The sequence below is a fragment of the Thermobia domestica genome, chromosome 13, assembly GCF_964235325.1.
Source record: "Thermobia domestica chromosome 13, izTheDome1.hap1.1, whole genome shotgun sequence".
Classification (NCBI taxonomy): Eukaryota; Metazoa; Arthropoda; class Insecta; order Zygentoma; family Lepismatidae; genus Thermobia; species Thermobia domestica.
The window spans coordinates 206,733,359-206,754,156 of NC_137466.1; the positions used below are offsets into that span (position 1 = coordinate 206,733,359).

Here is a 20,798-nt window from a genome sequence, read left to right on the forward strand (position 1 = left end):
AATAATAATAATAATAATAATAATAATAATAATAATAATAATAATAATAATAATAATAATAATAATAATAATAATAATAATAATAATAGTGCATGATATGTTTACTAAAACTAACTCTCCTGTTCTGTGTTGATTCCTGAGAGCACTCTTCCTAATTTAGTGATTGTAAAATGGAAATAGGTTAGATTAGATTAAGGAAGTATAATACACTTTTACTATTTAGAACTATTTAAAATATGTATTTCAAGAGAAATTAAATTGAAAAGATACGAACCATTGTAATAAACTTTCTCCCTTTCCATTTATTAATTTAAATTATGTTGCAATTATTACTAAAAATATTCAGTTATGGAATATCAACGAAAGTATAATGGGTACTTTAGGAAACGTAAAAGAAAACTTACTCCCAAGACTAAATTACTCTAAGTTGTTTTTTTCACTTGAGGTAACATATGCCACATTGTAGGGTTGTTGGCACAATCGTAGAGCGCTTAACTCTGATGTGTGGGGTTCCTAGTTCGATTTCTGGTCAAGTAAGTTTGTAGAGGACATCATCTTGTTCGCGGTTTTCTCGGGGTACTCCCGTTCTCTCCCACATTTTCATTCTAGTAAATTATTCCATCATCATTACTTGCCATAATCATCCGTCTCCTTAACCGAACAGGCATAATCGTTGGACGTTAAACTGAAAGATTTCATTTCACTTAACGCCTCATCTGTATTCTCTCTTTTCTCATTAAAGGAATCTAGTTTTATCATTTTTCTAAAAATATAGATGAGAGTAATTAATAATTACTTGTCTTTTTGGGTGCAAAATAAGACAGGTTTAATATTACATACACGTATTGAATTCCCCAAATATCTTCGAACCCTCCCAGCAAACATTTCTAGATGCGCGCCTGTTTCTGCTTTGTTGAGCAGTGCCGTGCCGTGGGAGAAGGGCGAGCGGGGCCATGGCACCGGGCACCGAAGTAAGAGTGCGGAAAATTCGGGAGGAAAAAAGAAAAGAAAAGAAAAGAAGATAAGAAAAAGAGAGAAAAAATACTTGGAAAAAGTTTAGATTAACAGTAGTGTTTTTCAATCATATATTTAATTTGACCACGGTCATATTTATTCTTTTTGCGTCCCTAAACATTTTCTAAAAGTGCTCCACCGGTATATAAAATGAAAAAAAAAGTAATAAAAAGTGCTGAAAATCAAGGAAAAGCAGGGTTTATTTCTGAAAATTTTCTTACGTTTCGCGCCAATCATGGTGGCGCTTCGCGGCTGGTCTGTCAACCTCACTCGTATGTATGGGGGCGACGTCGTATACTCTAGTTCCGGGCGCTGATTTTGCACGGCACGGCACTGTTGTTCAGTTTGCTGAAAATGGGAGTAGAAGACGATCACATCACAGAGCACTCCATTGGAAGTGATTGGACTATTTTATTAGAATGTGTAAAGTATTGCAATAGTGTTAAGCTTGATGAATATTTTTAAAAAAATCCCTTTTCTTAGAAAAAAAATCTACGGATTGTTCATGATTTTGAGACATTGTGCAACATTATGGTGTACGATTGTAAACATAGTAAGAACGTAAGAACATAAATGAAGAAATTACTCAAACAACTTCAGTGTTTTCTATTTTTTTTCGTCCTCCATTCTTAATGCTTGGGCAACACAGGAAATAATTTTTCAAGTTAAATTAGCTCTTCAACAAAGATGAGTTCAAAAGTGCATTTTGCTCATTTTACGATCACGTTTTATGATGCATCCATTTGCACATCCATTTCCGAAGAGAAAGAGACTAACAAACACGGGGAGAGAGAGAGTAAAAAGAAAGAACCAGATGTAACATTTAAAAAAAAAAAGGCCACGGAACGCGGAAATTAAATAATTTATATATAAAAAATGGTGACCCTTGGTATTTTACTTCATGAAGCTACGTTATTATTCTCGTCTTTGTCTGTGCTTATACAGTATGTAAAAGTGTACTGTTCATCCAATTAAATCGTATTTTGTAGGATCTGTTTTTGTACGAAACACTAAAGATGAACAGAGCATTTGCTGTATATATCTTCATATTTTATTAAACACAAAGTAATACAGTATTTTCTTGTAAATAGAAGGTTGTATTGTGGATTTACTGTTTTATGTTCTACAACTTTTAAAATAACAAAAAGTTAAAAACCACAGTTTGAAAAGTTTAAAAATAAGAGGACAACATCTGACTGGTCATTACTTAGAAAAGAATGTTATGAAACAAATCCACCAAAGGTGTTACAGTAGCATAGTGGTAGAGTGCTCACCTCTTTTGTGAGTTTTCCCTGGGTCTTTAGATTTGTCATCTCAGGGTCAGATTAGTATTTTGTATCCTGACCTTTATACTAACCCGCTAATCTCAACAATAAAAGGGTAGTTGTGACGGAAGGATAACTTCCACAATTATTGCCTAGGAGTAAATGCAAAACCGATTTTTGATTATCCATATCTTCGAATGAATTGGAGGATCATCAACAACAAACGCGATTCCTCGACTCCTATATCCTGGACAAACTTGGTGATGATCCATTAAATAGTATTGACAGCTTGACATCCGGACTGACATACGAATAGAAAGGAGTTTTCTGTAAACCAAACTTCTGTAAATGTGTGTATATCTATCTATCTATCTATCTATCTATCTATCTATCTATCTATCTATCTATCTATCTATCTATCTATCTATCTATCTATCTATCTATCTATCTATCAGTAGTAATCGCGTCACTTTGCCGAACTTTTTGGCCCCTGGGTCCCTGCCTCCGGACCCATGGTCCCTGGCCGGGGTCAATGACCTAGGGGTACCTAGGACCACCCCCTCTAAATTTTGGCAGGGGTACCTTGGCCCACCCCTAAATTTTGGCAGGGGTACATAGGACCACCCCCCTTAAATTTTGGAAATTGCCAAATCTAAAAATTTGGTATGGTAGCCTAGGACCATAGTATGTACCTCTATCAGTATTGGGGGTCTATGTCGTTCCCTTTCATGGGTAAAAAATTGCCAAAAATTCAAATTTCGGGGGTTTTTGACCTAATTTATCCCCTTGGATGAGGTGTTATTACCCTATATGGTTATATGGGCGTATACAGGGGTCCATTCCCTTTCATAAGACATGGGTATATTAATGCACCCCTTGAAAAATTTGGGAGGGGTACCTTGGCCCACCCCTTCAATTTTGGAAATTGCCCAATTTCAACATTGGGTATTATAGTATAGGACCCTAATATGTACTATGATAAATTTGGGTGGTCCACCTCATTCCCTTTTAGGGGTACATAGGACCACCCCCTTAAATTTTGGAAATTGCCAAATCTAAAAATTTGGTGTGGTAGCCTAGGACCATAGTATGTACCTCTATCAGTATTGGGTGTCTATGTCGTTCCCTTTCATGGGTAAAAAATTGCCAAAAATTTAAATTTCGGGGTTTTTTGACCTAATTTATCCCCTTTGATGAGGTATTATTACCCTATATAGTTATATGGACGTATACAGGGGTCCATTACTTTTCATAACATATGGGTATATTAATGCACCCCTTGAAAAATTTGGGAGGGGTACCTTGGCCCACCCCTTAAATTTTGGAAATTGACCAATTGAAACGTTGGATATTATAGTACAGGACCCTAATATGTATCATTATAAATTTGGGCGGTCCACCTCGTTTCCTTCCAGGGGCACAAAATTGCCAAAATATAAACATAAGCAATACGTTATACCACGTGTTTGATTTTTGGTCGATTTTATCCCCTTTGATGAGATGTTATTACCTTATATGGTTATATGGTCATGTATAGGGGTCCATTCCCTTTCATAAGATATCGGTATATTTGTACACTCCTTTAAAAATTTGGGAGGGTACTTTGGCCCATCCCTTAAATTTTGGAAATTGCTCATTTTATATATTTGGTATTATAGTATTGGACCCTAACATGTATTATAATAAATTTGGGTGGTCCACCTCGTTCCTTTCTAGGGCTACAAAATTGCCAAAATATAAACGTAAGCAATACGTTGTACCACGTGTTTGTTCTTTTGGCCCAATTTATCCTCTTGGATGAGGTTCTATTACCTTATATCGTTATGTATAGGGGTCTATTCCCTATCATAAGACATAGGTACATTTGTGCACTCCTTTAAAAATTTGGGAGGGGTCCTTTGGCCCACCCCTTAAATTTTAGAAATTGCTCATTTTATATATTTGGTATTATAGTACTGGACCCTAACATGTATTATGATAAATTTGGGTGGTCCACCTCGTTCTCTTTTAGGGGTACAAAATTGCCAAAATATAAACGTAAGCAATACGTTGTACCACGTGTTTGGTTTTGACCTAAGTTATCCCCTTGGATGAGGTCCTATTACCTTATATGGTTATATGGTTATGTATAGGGGTCTATTCCCTATCATAAGACATAGGTACATTTGTGCACTCCTTTAAAAATTTGTGAGGGGTACCTTGGCCCACCCCTTAAATTTTAGAAATTGCTCATTTTATATATTTGGTATTATAGTACTGGACCCTAACATCTATTATGATAAATTTGGGTGGTCCACCTCGTTCCCTTTTAGGGGTACAAAATTGTCAAAATATAAACGTAAGCAATACGTTGTACCACGTGTTTGTTTTGGCTCAATTTATCCCCTTGGATGAGGTCGTATTACCTTATATGATTATATGGTTATGTATATTGGTCCATTCCCTATTATAAGACATGGGTATATTGATGCACCCTTTAAAAATCTGGGAGGGGTACCTTGGCCCACCCCTTAAATTTTGGAAATTGCCCAATTTAAACATTTGGTATAATAGTATAAGACCCTAATATATATATATATTACTATAAATTTGGGTGGTCCATCTCGTTCCCTTTTATGGGTACGAAATTGTCAAATTTTAGTACAACCACGTGTTTCGTTTTTGACCTAATTTATTCCCTTGGATGAGGTCCTATTACCTAATATGATTATATGGTCATGTATAGGGTCCATTTTCTATCATAAGACATAGGTACATTGATACACACCGGAAGGGGTACCATAGCCAATCCCTTAAATTTTGCAATTTTTCCAATTTAAGCATTCGCTATCATAGTACATGACCTCAATATGTATCATGATAAATTTGGGTGGTCCACCTTGTTCCCTTTCATGAGTAAAAAAATGCCAAAATATAAACATAAGCAATATGTTGTATCACGTGTTTGGTTTTTGGCCCAATTTATCCCGTTTGATGCGGTCTTATACCGTATATGATTATATGGTCATGTATATAGGTTCATTCCCTATCATAAGACATGAGTACATTGATGCACCCTTTAAAAAATTTGGGAGGGGTATCTTGACTCATCCACTCAGTTTTAGAAATTGTTTAATATAAGCATTTGGTATCTTCGTACAGGTCTTCAATATGTACCACTATAAATTTGGATGGTCCACATCGTTCCCTTTCATGGGTAAGGTAAAGAACTACCAAAAATCAAATTTCGGAGGTTATTGACCCCTATTTAATACGTTATATGGTTTATTACCTTTATATGTTTTTGTTCTCTTTTAAATTTGGGAATTATAAAATAACATAATTTGGTAAACGTTTTCTAGGACCCATTGGTGTTCCTCTTATGGCCAAATATTCAAAATTTAAAGGTTATTGACCGGCTTTATTATTGAATAACTACAGGATTTATTACTTTTTCATAAGACACAGGTGTATTTGTGTACCAATCTTAAATTTTGGGAGGGGTACATTTCTTATTGTCATATCAATAATTGGTAATTGGATAGTATTTCATTCATTGTTTAAATCATTATGATCACGTGATCAGTTATTGACCTATGATGGGATTAGGAGTCCAGGACATTGGTACATTTAAACTTTGTAGGATAATTTGAGAATGCGTCATTGGTATTGATTATTACAGCCAAATATAAACGTAAGCAATACGATGTACCACGTGATTGACCTTGATGAGGTAGTGTACAGGGATACATAGCTAACCTTATTGAATCTTAATACTCATAGTCTTAAGGGAATACATGCTACAACACTGGCAAAGTTATTGTTGATGTAATTTCATTGGTTGATCACTATCTTTCGTGCAATCTGATTGGCTGATCATTATCTTTCGTGGAATCTGATTGGTTTCCGAGTTTCAAATCTTTGCTGCATTCAGTTTTGTTTTAACATTTGAAAAGTTTTTGAATTTTTTTTTGTTTGCAACTTTGGTTTGACATTTTTTCGTTTGATATTTTTAGTTTAAAAATTTTTGTTTCGAAATTTTTGTTTGAAAACTTTGTTTCGAAAATTTTGTTTGAAACTTTTCGTTTGAAATTTTTGTTTGAAAAATTTTTGTTTGAAATTTTTGTTTCAAAATTTTGTTTGAAAATTCTTTGTTTGTAAATTTTTGTTTCAATTTTTTTGTTTAAAATTTTTTCGTTTGAAATTTTTCGTTTCCAAAATTTTTTTTCTGTTTAAAAATTTTTGTTTGAACAGTTTTGTTTGGAAAATTTTTCGTTTGAAATTTTTTTCGTTTTAAAATTTTGTTTGAATTTTTCGTTTCCAAATTTTTTCGTTTCAAAAATTTTGTTTCAAAGTTTGGTTTGACATTTTTAAAAGTTTGTGCACTCATTAGTAAAGAACCGGAACTGTTTAGAACTAAAACCTCTGGCAACATTATGGTGCAATAGTACACGTCAGAACATGATGCAACGTCATCAGTTTTGCATCATATATAAGTATCGTTCGAGTTAGTATTCATGATAACGTCATCATGGCTACTTGTCTGCAGTTTCTAAACACACGTGATGTGATGAAATCATTTACCAAGATTACTGATTTACAACAGAATGTACCTTATAGAATCTTAGCTAGCCAAATGATCCCTACAAAGTTTGGATTAAGAATCGTAGTGAAGCTTGAAAATGATAAGAATATAATTTTACCAGCAAGATATTTACCCATGGAAGCATCAAAACAAGAAGAACTGCTGCGTTTCTTAAATACTGGATCTGTATCTTTATGTTACAAAGGATTCTTGGGTCGAAGTCATCAATTTGAATTTAGTACACAGCCAGATTCGTCAGCAAATGTGATGAAATCATGAATTCAAACGTCAGCACATTCCTTTGACGTCAGACATAGTTGTATGAATTTGGTTGGTCAGCATGACGTCAGCAACTGTGATGAAACCATGAATTCAAACGTCAGCACATTCCTTTCCAATGACGTGAGCCGTAGTTCTATAAATCAACCAATACAGTGTCATCCCACGAAATCATTTGAGCAAGTGCTTTTCAGGAGGAAAGATGTGTACTTCTAACGATAAAGAGTTCATCTTCGCAAGCTATTATCCAATAAATATATTTCAAACAAAACATGTGATGATTGGTATCAGTGCTAGATCATTTGAACCAGTAATTCGATTAGGCAAAGCAGAACAATTTGGTGTACAACTGACTTGTGAAGAATGGCAAATATTATGTTCACGAATCGACCAAATGAACGATTATTTTCATGATGAGCTAAATGTGACCATAGTCAAATCATTAGGCTCAAATCATGAAGTGGTGATGCGTACAGTCCTCGAAGAGAAGATGGTGCTGTTACGTAAAAAGAATACATTCCATGTCCCTCGCAACATGGTGTATCTAACGCAAACGGAATGGAACAAATTCATCAGCGTATTTCAGTGTGTTAAACATGCAGTGGAAGTGTGCAACAAAACAAGTATATTCCTGAAAAAGTACTATTTTGAAAAATGTGTTATGCATATTGTACAACATGTATCTAGATATTGTGATGGTTGTCAACATCGTTAGTGGGTGCATACCTGTATTGATAAACAGTTTATTTGTGATCAAATGGACATTGAGTTTCCACCAATTGATATTGCAATAGATCTTAAAAGACTTCAATTGGAATTAAAATTATATGCTAAAGACAAACTAGTGCAAGAAGTTCAAAATACATTGTATCGACAATATCCAGAACCACTATCTGGTATGGATGTATGTGGAGTGTAATAAAATGATCCATTTCAATGAATTGTGTTTTTTCATTTCAAGTACAACCCCATATTCTGATGTGTACTATTGCACCATAATGTTGCCAGAGGTTTTAGTTCTAAACAGTTCCGGTTCTTTACTAATGAGTGCACAAACTTTTAAAAATGTCAAACAAAAATTTCAAACAAAAAATTTTCAAACAAAAATTTTCAAACAAAAAATTTGAAACAAAATTTTCCAAACAAAACTGTTCAAACAAAAATTTTTAAACAGAAAAAAATTTTGGAAACGAAAAATTTCAAACGAAAAAATTTTAAACAAAAAAATTGAAACAAAAATTTACAAACAAAAAATTTTCAAACAAAATTTTGAAACGAAAAGTTTCAAACAAAATTTTGAAACAAAGTTTTCAAACAAAAAATTTCGAAACAAAAAATTTTCAAACAACAAAACTTAAAACTGAATACAGCAAAGATTTGAAAATCAGCAACCAATCAGATTGCACGAAAGATAGTGATCAACCAATCAGATTGCACGAAAGATAGTGATCAACCAATGAAATTGCATTAACAATAACTTTGCCAGTGTTGTAGCATGTATTCCCTTAAGACTATGAGTCATAAGATTCAATAAGGATAGCTATGTATCCCTGTACACTACCTCATCAAGGTCAATCACGTGGTACATCGTATTGCTTACGTTTATATTTGGCTGTAATAATCAATACCAATGACGCATTCTCAAATTATCCTACAAAGTTTAAATGTACCAATGTCCTGGACTCCTAATCTCATCATAGGTCAATAACTGATCACGTGATCATAATGATTTACCCAATGAATGAGATACTATCCAATTACCAATTATTGATATGACAATAAGAAATGTACCCCTCCCAAAATTTAAGATTGGTACACAAATACACCTGTATCTTATGAAAAAGTAATAAATCCTGTACTTATTCAATAATAAAGCCGGTCAATAACCTTTAAATTTTGAATATTTGGCCATAAGAGGAATACCAATGGGTCCTAGAAAACGTTTACCGAATTTTGTTATTTGATAATTCCCAAATTTAAAAGAGAACATAAACATATAGAGGTAATAAACCATATAACGTATTAAATAGGGGTCAATAACATCCGAAATTTGATTTTGGTAGTTCTTTACCCATGAAAGGGAACGATGTGGACCATCCAAATTTATAGTGGTACATATTGAAGACCTGTACGAAGATACCAAATGCTTATATTAATCAATTTCTAAAACTGAGTGGATGAGTCAAGATACCCCTCCCAAATTTTTTAAAGGGTGCATCAATATACCCATGTCTTATAATAGGGAATGGACCAATATACATAACCATATAATCATATAAGGTAATAGGACCTCATCCAAGGGGATAAATTGAACCAAAATACCAAACACGTGGTTGTAGTAAAATTTGGCAATTTTTTTACGCATGAAAGAGAACAAGGTGAACTACCCAAATTTATCATAATACATGTTAGGGTCCAGTACTATAATAACAAATATATAAAATGAGCAATTTCCAAAATTTAAGGGGTGGGCCAAAGTACCCCTCCCAGAGTGCACAAATGTACCTATGTCTTATGATAGGTAATGGACCCCTATACATGACCATATAACCATATAAGGTAATAGGACCTCATCCAAGAGGATAAATTGGGCCAAAAGACCAAACACGTGGTTGTACTAAAATTTGGCAATTTCGTACCCCTAAAAGGGAACGAGGTGGAACACCCAAATTTATCATAATAATACATGTTAAGGTCCGGTACTATAATACCAAATATATAAAATGAGCAATTTCCAAAATTTAAGGGGTGGGCCAAAGTACCCCTCCCAAAAATTTTAAAGGAGTGCACAAATGTACCTATGTCTTATGATAGGGAATAGACCCCTATACATAACCATATAACCATATAAGGTAATAGAACCTCATCCAAGAGGATAAATTGGGCCAAAAGACCAAACACGTGGTACAACGTATTGCTTACGTTTATATTTTGACAATTTTGTACCCCTAAAAGGGAACGAGGTGGAACACCCAAATTTATCATAATACATGTTAAGGTCCAGTACTATAATACCAAATGTTTAAATTGGTCAATTTCCAAAATTTAAGGGGTGGGCCAAAGTACCCCTCCCAAATTTTTAAAGGAGTGCACAAATGTACCTATGTCTTATGATAGGGAATAGACCCCTATACATAACCATATAACCATATAAGGTAATAGAACCTCATCCAAGAGGATAAATTGGGCCAAAAGACCAAACACGTGGTACAACGTATTGCTTACGTTTATATTTTGACAATTTTGTACCCCTAAAAGGGAACGAGGTGGAACACCCAAATTTATCATAATACATGTTAAGGTCCGGTACTATAATACCAAATGTTTAAATTGGGCAATTTCCAAAATTTAAGGGGTGGGCCAAAGTACCCTCCCAAATTTTTAAAGGAGTGTACAAATATACCGATATCTTATGAAAGGGAATGGACCCCTATACATGACCATATAACCATATAAGGTAATAACATCTCATCAAAGGGGATAAAATCGACCAAAAATCAAACACGTGGTATAACGTATTGCTTATGTTTATATTTTGGCAATTTTGTGCCCCTGGAAGGAAACGAGGTGGACCGCCCAAATTTATCATGATACATATTAGGGTCCTGTACTATAATATCCAACGTTTAAATTGGTCAATTTCCAAAATTTAAGGGGTGGGCCAAGGTACCCCTCCTAAATTTTTCAAGGGGTGCATTAATATACCCATATGTTATGAAAAGTAATGGACCCCTGTATACGTCCATATAACTATATAGGGTAATAATACCTCATCAAAGGGGATAAATTAGGTCAAAAAACCCCGAAATTTAAATTTTTGGCAATTTTTTACCCATGAAAGGGAACGACATAGACACCCAATACTGATAGAGGTACATACTATGGTCCTAGGCTACCACACCAAATTTTTAGATTTGGCAATTTCCAAAATTTAAGGGAGGGTGGTCCTATGTACCCCTAAAAGGGAATGAGGTGGACCACCCAAATTTATCATAGTACATATTAGGGTCCTATACTATAATACCCAATGTTGAAATTGGGCAATTTCCAAAATTGAAGGGGTGGGCCAAGGTACCCCTCCCAAATTTTTCAAGGAGTGCATTAATATACCCATGTCTTATGAAAGGGAATGGACCCCTGTATACGCCCATATAACCATATAGGGTAATAACACCTCATCAAAGGGGATAAATTAGGTCAAAAACCTCCGAAATTTGAATTTTTGGCAATTTTTTACTCATGAAAGGGAACGACATAGACACCCAATACTAATAGAGGTACATACTATGGTCCTAGGCTACTATACCAAATTTTTAGATTTGGCAATTTCCAAAATTTAAGGGGGGTGGTCCTATGTACCCCTAAAAGGGAATGAGGTGGACCACCCAAATTTATCATAGTACATATTAGGGTCCTGTACTATAATACCCAATGTTGAAATTGGGCAATTTCCAAAATTGAAGGGGTGGGCCAAAGTACGCCTCCCAAATTTTTTCAAGGGGTGCATTAATATACCCATGTCTTATGAAAGGGAATGGACCCCTGTATACGCCCATATAACTATATAAGGTAATAACACCTCATCCAAGGGGATAAATTAGGTCAAAAACCCCCGAAATTTGAATTTTTGGCAATTTTTTACCCATGAAAGGGAACGACATAGACCCCCAATACTGATAGAGGTACATACTATGGTCCTAGGCTACCATACCAAATTTTTAGATTTGGCAATTTCCAAAATTTAAGGGGGGTGGTCCTATGTACCCCTGCCAAAATTTAGGGGGTGGGCCAAGGTATCCCTGCCAAAATTTAGAGGGGGTGGTCCTAGGTACCCCTAGGTCATTGACCCCGGCCAGGGACCATGGGTCCGGAGGCAGGGACCCAGGGGCCAAAAAGTTCGGCAAAGTGACGCGATTACTACTCTATCTATCTATCTATCTATCTATCTATCTATCTATCTATCTATCTATCTATCTATCTATCTATATCTATCTATCTATCTATCTATCTATATATATATATATATATATATATATATATATATATATATATATATATATATATATATACAGTGGTGGATCCAGGATATGATCATGGGAGGGGTTAAACCATAGTTTGCCGCTTTATCCAATGTAAAGCAGGATTGAAGCCATTTTATCCACCGTATACCTGAGCGTCAAGGGGGGCCTATAGCCCTTATAGCCCCCTTGGATCCGCGCCTGTAGATATATAAATACAAATACTTGGGTACGCGCAAGAATCTCCTTCATAGCAAATACTAGAAAGTTTAGCATCTCCTCTGAAAGTGTGTTCTTTAAAAACCTAGTGCAGTCATTTTCAACTGGATGCTTTGAGACATCACCTTTTGGTGCTCCTATTCTTAACAAACCACACGGAGAGAACAAGGTTACGGTCGGTACAGTAAATCTGACGGTCAGTAAATAAAACCCAGTGGTGGCAGGCAAACAAGAAAAGTGATAGTGTAGTCAATATTTTTTTTATTATTTTAATCTGTTCCCTTACCTCGACCACTCGACCCTCTTTCTTTGTCGCACCAAGTTCTTTCCCCAATCGTAAAAACATGCTCCTACGTCATATATAAAACAGTAGTTTAAATGACTGATCTAGCTAGCATATACAAGGGATGAATAACACGCTATTGCAACATTGTCATGATTCGTATGTGACTTTTTACGCAGAAGAACACCACCCTCATTCCTTCAATGAAATCGCTTCCCATCCCTATTACTTTCTGCCATACGTATGGAAGACGTCGTATACCGTCAGCACGTCAATTTTTGTAGATGTCCTGCACAGACTGCCATGTGGCACGGATGATGGCTTCATAATGCTTCGGGCGAAGTGGTTTCTTTATTTTGGCGAAGAAGTTGTTACGACGTTCTTGGAAACATTGTTGTGCATTGCTCCTACGTGTCACTTTAATCTTGATCCACGCACTTTGTTCGTCTTTCCAAACCATATTGCAATATTCCCTCATATTTGTAAGCAAAACCACGTGCTTAGGCACAAGCACCAGCAAGCAGCCGACGGATGCAAGCTTCGAGAAAACACGAAGAAGACCCCTTCAACCCCCTCCACAGCTCCGCCTCCAAACTAGATGGCTTCGAAAGCAGACACCTGGAGGTAGAAGATATAAGTTATCAACTGGGCACATCCTACCTCTCTCCCGAAGCTGCTCTGGACGGGAGATGGTCCTCCACCCTCACCTCTGAGTTGCATAGGGCAAGAGGTATCCTCACCTATCACCGCGCTGCATGCGGCAGGAGATATTACCCCACCTCTGAGCTGCTTTGGGAAAGAGGTTCCTCACCCATCTCCGCACTGCATCAGGCAGGAGGTATTACTTCACCTCTGAGCTGCTTCGGGCAAGAGGTTCCTCCCCCTTCTCAACACTGCATCAGGCAGGAAGTATTACCCCACCTCTGAGCTGCTTCGGGCAAGAGGTTCCTCACCCATCTCCGCACTGCATCAGACAGGAAATATTACTCTACCTCTGGGATGCTTCAGGCAAGAGGTTACTTTAGACCTAGCTGCAATGGGCAGAGTATTTCCTGACCAACGAACTACTATGGACAGCGAGTCTAACTTATAGAGGAAAGAACTATCAGAGGAATTACTTATTTGCAATCTAGTGTATGAACTGTATAGAAACTTCTATAATAAAAAAGGTGAGGGAAAACCTGTGTACCGTTACTCTACCGAATATTACAATATTGTCATGGCGCTTGCATTTTTCTCCTCTACACGGCACTGCATCTTTTAACCGACTAGCACAGTCGTTGCCACCAGCCACACTTCTCATCATCTCATATTCCTTTATCAGCTACAGAACTCTTTGGTGTTGACATACACCTCTTTGTCATAAAAACAGTGTTGTAAATAATTTTTATCCAACTTATGTATAAAGGAAAAACGTTTAAAGATTCTCATACATACCTCTCCATTTAAGAAGCAGAATAAGAAAGCTACACAGAATCCCTGGAAAATAAAGAAAAATCAAGTCAGTCAACTATTAAAACAACATTGAGTAAAGAATACACGTAGTTTTGCTATATTATTCAACACAAAGTTTGCTATTTATCTATAGTGCAAGGATCCCCACATCACAACAGACGCACGTGTTAGCTCAACACGTGCTAATGATTATAAACAACCTAGCAGACAAGAAGCCGACACGCAAGACACCGAGGAACACCGAAAGCAGACGAACCTCACGGAAGGACCCGAGGAGGACAAATAAAAGGAGGACCACCGAGGGACCCAGCATCAGTCGACCAACTGATCGCCTAACCTTTACCTTCCTATGTTGCTGTGGACTAGGAGTACCTCTTCCTTACCCTATGTCGCACTGGACTAGGATCTCATCTTAAACTTATAATCCAAGTCTAACCTACAACCTGCCAAAGTGTTCTGGAAACTGCCATGAGTGGAAGGGGCACCCGGCAAAACATTTAGTATTCCTTCATTTGGTCATTGAGGAAGAGACATAAAATTAGAGACACTTGCATTTATTATATTTTGTAATAAAACTTGGTGAAGGGGAAAAGACACCCGGTCTATCATTTGACTCTATCAAAACATTACAATAGAAATAATAATACGTAAAGCTGCTTTAACGGTACAGTCTCGTTCAAAAAGATTCTAGTCATTTATTCATTTATTTGTGTTTGGAAGGCTTTACACCAGGGGTGCCCACAAGGGGGGGCTATGACGCAAACTGCGTCATTGAAATATTTGGGGGGGGTTAAAATCTATATAAATATGTTTGACGGGGGGGGGTAAAATTAATCGAAAAGTTTTTTTTTTCATGGAAGAATACCTATGGATAGACAATTGCGGGGGGGTGCGTCATGGACATAAGGGGGGGTGGGCACCACTGTTTACACTTACATTTTATAGAAGAATTTGCAATGCTATTTTCTCAAGCTTTCAATTTTTCAAGCTCTCAAGCTATCTAGTACATGTACGAGGGTCATAGAGAAAGTTTTGCAAGTTGCCTTTCAAATCGACATAATTAATTGTACTCAAATATCTTCCTAATCTTTCGAAGAACTCTCCATCACACTTCATACGTCTTTGAAGCTGCTCCAACCACTCGTCAAAGACGGTACTTTGGTTGAGATATCGTCAGTAAAGAGCTGAATTTATGGCTCGAGCAAGGTCTTGCATTCTCTGAAAAGGGTTTCCAGCGATGACAGACTTCATCCCAGGAAACAACCAGAAGTTACATGGTACAAGTCGAGACTGTGGAGTTGATGTTCAAGTACCTGCATCGTTTCATCATCCAGTTTCTCCACAATTGACCATTCTTTGTGATCAGCTGCAAAGGCAGCACGTTCTAGGATCCTGTGTATTTATACTCTCCCTCTCCTTCTCAAATAATTGAATTTATCTGACACTGGTATCAAATGAACTCACTTGGTCCCCATAAACTACGTTTACTCGTGGATTTTGTTAGCTCGTTCACTTATCTAATAACTAGGGCTAGATTTAATGTTTTGCTGCCATTCATCCTATGCACAAAATTTTAACAGAATAAAAAAATAAACTGCTAAAGACAGTAAAGAGGATCACACGAAACACATTTAGAAATGATTAGCCTTGTATTTATAATAAGGATTAAGAATATCTAAATATTTTTATCCTAGATGATTCTGCAACCCGTAAATTTCCAGTGCTTTGAGGGCTACATCTCATCGTTATGCGGAACGTACTTGGTTTTAAGAATGAATGTATGAGCTATGGATAAGCACTGTTAACTTCACCGTTACTCATGAAGAACGAATTGACCCCATTACCGAATTCGGCCGAGTTAATCGCTCTAGCTATCAATTGCAAAAATAGAATTTAAAAGATTAATTTTAGTTCAGGAGTTATCGTATGGAGTTATATTACAAACCTACGTACTAATATTACAATCTTATAAGGCCTACTAGCGTGATCCTAATAACATTACAATCTTATAAAGTTCACTAGCGTAATCCTAATAAAATTACACTGTTATAAGGCACACTATCATGATCCTAATAACATTACAATCTTATAAGGCCTATTAGCAAGATCCTAATAATATTACAATTTTATAAAGCCCACTAGTGTGATCCTAATAACTTTATAATCTTATAAGGAACACTAGTGTGATCCTAATAACATTACAATCTTATAAAGCCCACTAGCGTGATCCTAATAACATTACAATTTTGTAAGGCACACTAGCGTGATCCTAATAACATTACAATCTTATAAGGCCCACTAGCGTGATCCTAATAACATTACAATTTTATAAAGCCTACTAGCAAGATCCTAATAATAATACAGTTTTATAAGACCCACTAGCATGATCCTAATAACATTGCAATGTTACAAGGCACACTAGCGTAGTCCTAATAACATTTCAATCTTTTAAGGCTCATTAGAATAATCCTAATAACATTACAATCTTATAAGGTACAGTAGCATGATCATAATAACATTAGACTCTTATATAGCCCACTGGCGTGATCCTTAAAAAACTTATTAATGCATACCTTTGTTTCAACAGTTTTATATACATTTTGATGAATTTCGTATGGTGATAGGGTGTTGTGTGGTGCACATGCACAGGAGCACTTTGTGGAAAGCTTACCGTGTACAAACAGAAGGGCTTTATGCACCTGTCCGTACGTAACTGTTCAATGCAAGTACAATGTTACAATTTCATTCAAGTTCAAGCACCAACGATTGAAACCAATAGATTTGTTCGCAAGAATTGTTACTTGGAGGGTGATTACTCTGATTTGAGCCATGTTTATTTTTATTACTATTTAACCTTTGTATTTTTCCTTTTGCTTAAGTTTTTCGTCAAATATGCGCCTCTAGGCTCGGACCTAGAGGTAAATCCTGCCTTACTTGTATCGTGTGTAAATTCAACGTTCTCTCTAGAGAAATCCATGTTCAGGGTGGATTGATTTAAATCAGTCTGATTTAAATCACGATTTTAATCAAGATTTAAATCACTTGATTTTTAAAATAAAAATCGTTGATTTAAGTCAAATTCCGAAATAAATTAATTTATAGTGAAAATAAGTAAAACCCTGTTCTGTTATTTCGATTATGGAAGATAATAATCATAATACAATGAGACTCAAATGTATGTACAGCACAGTATGAAAACGAGTATCATGCAGAGGATGATTAGGGAAAATCCCGTTTTGAACGGGTAACTGGTGAATCCTGCTTTCTTCTCTTCGTAACATAGGGTTTTTAAATCGTTAACTATTCCAACGGAGAAATCACCATCGACATTTAACACAAAAATTCTTTTATGTCCACGTCTATTTGTTTGTTTCCAGATAATAGGGGCGTATTTAGAGGGGCCCGATCCCCTTTCCGAAACAAAACAAAACAAAAAAATTAAAACTTTAGGCGAAATTTATGTACTAAATACATAGAAGTTCCTCGGGATCGTAATACGGCAAATTTTGGATGCGTTAAAATATCGAATAATACTTTTGATAAAGTGGATTCTTCCAAATATCTAGGATCAATATTAACAGACGAAAACAATATTTAGGAAGAAATGAAATGTCGACTAAAAGCAGGGAATTCCTGTTTCTGTCCAGGAATTTGAAGATTAAAATATATATGCCTGTTGTTCTCAGGGTGTCTAGCAAGCAAGCATAATCAAATTTCCTGACTTTCCCTGACAAAATTATAATTTTCCCTGTCATTCTTTTTTTTTTCTTAGTAACTCATGAAAAGTAACTTATATTTAAATCATGAGAATGAAATCTTTCAGTTTTACGTCCCACGCTTATACCGGTTAGGCTAAAGGAGACGGTGATGATGAGTAATGAATGAAATGAAGAAAGTGGGAGGAAACGGGAGAACCCCCGAGAAAACCCACGACCACGGTGTTTGTCCATCACAAAGTTCACATGGCGTGAGCTGAGATCGAACCAGGGAACCCAAGCACCGGAGGTGAACGCTCTACCAGTGAGCCCCCAACATATATTTAAAGTGAACTGCAAGTTTTCATCATTGTTTATGTGCTTATACAATATTCTACAACCGAACCAATTCATTTACCTGTAATTTATGACTATTTTAGTGGCATTCCTTCACCCCTCACAGCCTGGGAAAAATTTTTCCCTGACACACAATGAAATTCCCTGACTCTGCAAATTCTCTGACTTTCCATGACTGGTAGACACCCTGCTTCTGTATGGTTGCGAAACATGGTCGCTTACTATGAGGGAAGAACGTAGACTGAAAGTATTTGAGAACAAGATCCTGAGACGAATATTCAGACCCAAGAGGAGCGGGAATGGGGGAAACTTCATAACGAGGAACTACATAATTTATACGGTTTACCAAACATTGCTAGGGTCATCAAGTCTAGGAGACTCAGGTGGGCAGGTCATGTAGCCAGGATGGAAGAAAATAGGAACACTTTCAAATTCTTAACTGTAAGATCAATCGGAAAACGACCGTTAGGAAATCTAGGCGCAGATGGGATGACCATATTAAGATGAATCTCTCAGAAATAGGAATACAAAATAGAAACTGGATCCAGTTGGCTAAGGATAGAAGTCAGTGGAGAGTTTCCGTGAACGCGGCATTGAACCTCCGGGTTCCATAGGCCATAGAGTTAATTAGTTAATTTTGGGCGAAATTTATGTACTTTACATGTATTTCGTGCCGCTGGCTAGTTTCGATTTCTTAAAAAATATACTCCTGCCAAATATCAGGAACTTCCGTGAAAAGAAAAGTGTCATGTTGATAAACGTTGCTGTACGTTTTTTTCTTAATGCTTAAGAAATGTTGTTTCGGATTGAAATAGGTTAACGATTGAGGATTAATTCGAAATTAAACCAAAATACTTTCACTTAAATGGCATAATTGTCATTTAATATTAATTCCTAATGTTTTTTTCTCCAGTTCGCGACTTGTATTATACGAGGAGAAAGATTTGATTTAAATCAAAAAAATCGATTTAAATAAAAAAATCAGCAAAAATGATTTTTATTTAAAAAATCATGATTTTTTTCCACCCTGTCCATGTTTAACCGCAATCTACTGTGACCAGACTGAACTTAGAAGCCTGTCTCATTCAGACTGTGCAGATTTGAATATGCACTGAAAGATATTTGTTTTCGTAGGTCAAAGTTAATTGAATCGAACTGGGTTATTTAAAATTCAGTATTCATTAGATTACAAAAGTATGGAAGGTAATTGCAAAACAGTCTGAATACCCCTCGCATTAAGTCTTACATGTAAAGTAGCTTGTGGTATACCTATATGCAGGTTTCTTTGTTTAAATTTGTCAAAAATTTCTACATAAATCCAAAATTCTTACCTGAAAAGATACAACAACTGCTGATAATATTTGGTATACTTTCTCGTACTTTGAACCTGTTTCCGGACGAAATGGTATCAACATATATTGAAGTCCGAACAGGGGTATCAATATGATAGTGGCTTTGATGGCCTTCCGGGTCACCTCTGACTGGGCGTTGATGTCTCGCCTCGTCGATCCTGATTGGTTACGATTGCCTCTTCTTGACCCTGATCTAGAGTCCTTGCGAGAACTCCTCCTGGGACTTGATGGATGGCCTCGAAGCTTCGTCAACAGAAGACGTACAATGTTTATCAAGAATATGAGGTTGGCAAATATTGATACGCAAACAGGTCCTGACAGCACCCATTGGTAGCTGCTTTCGTTTATCCAACACCTGAAAAACAAACGAAACATGTTTGAGTGTGAATCAGGTTATCTATTCAATTACACACACTTGTGAAAAGACGTGGTGAGTTCTCTACTAGGGACTGCGGACCGCTTTTTTTTTTTGTTTAATTTCGAAGTTTGCGTTCTGACCTGCACTTTAACATAAATTCAAACCGGCTCGTAGCTAGGAGTGGTCAGAGGGGCTCAGTCACCTAGCAATCATCTTCACCTCCTGAAACTTCTATGTTAATGAAATCTTTAAGTTTACAGTGCAATTGATACTACTTGTCCCTTGTGACAGCTCGCTGCACGCACGTGGTTCTCAATGCTGCGTTGCCAGCTTTTACGTCGGGTATTGAAACTACAGAAGTAATATACACGAAACACAAAATTATTCACTGCAAGTAAATTTCAGTTTTACAAAATTAAATAACACAAAAGAAGACTAGAAAGAAATCTCTCAATAACCAGCAGGTCCACTATTAAAGTTAACATTCGACTAAAACAATGTGCATTTGTTTATATTCAAATTGGCAACGTGAAGAAAGGGTGGAAAGTGAGCCACTACAATTGATTGAGCGTGTTGTTGCCATAGAAACAGTCCTTCTTGGCTGATTGTTATGACCACGTGCAGAAGGGAAAAAACAGAAGAAAGCAACTGTCACACGGCACAAATTGTATCAATTGAATTATAACGTACCATTTTTATGCTCGTTAGACTAAGGTACAAGATGATTAAGGCAAGTGAATGATGCTGGAAGAATTGGTGGAATGATAATGCGAAAGGAAACGGGAGAAACCCGAGAAAACCGTTGGACACGATGTTGTTCACCATAAACTTACTTTGTCGGTTATCTAACCAGGGATTCCACGCACTACTACTGAGGCACAGTGCCACCGAAACTTACTTGTTTTACGAGATACAAGACAGAATTTTCGTCACGAGATA

At 36.4% G+C, this 20,798-nt stretch overlaps 1 protein-coding gene across 3 annotated transcripts in view; it reads right to left on the reverse strand.

The window, feature by feature from the left end:
• The window catches only part of LOC145668977 (calcitonin gene-related peptide type 1 receptor-like), a 789,948-nt gene that overhangs the window by 26,347 nt on the left and 742,803 nt on the right, over positions 1–20,798 (reverse strand). For all 3 annotated transcript variants that reach the window (XM_081737282.1, XM_081737283.1, XM_081737284.1), the window contains 2 exons: positions 19,481–19,856; positions 14,080–14,121 (listed from right to left, as the gene is read on the reverse strand). In XM_081737282.1, coding sequence (XP_081593408.1) covers positions 14,080–14,121; positions 19,481–19,856 — 418 coding nt within the window. The remainder of the gene's footprint in view (positions 1–14,079; positions 14,122–19,480; positions 19,857–20,798) is intronic.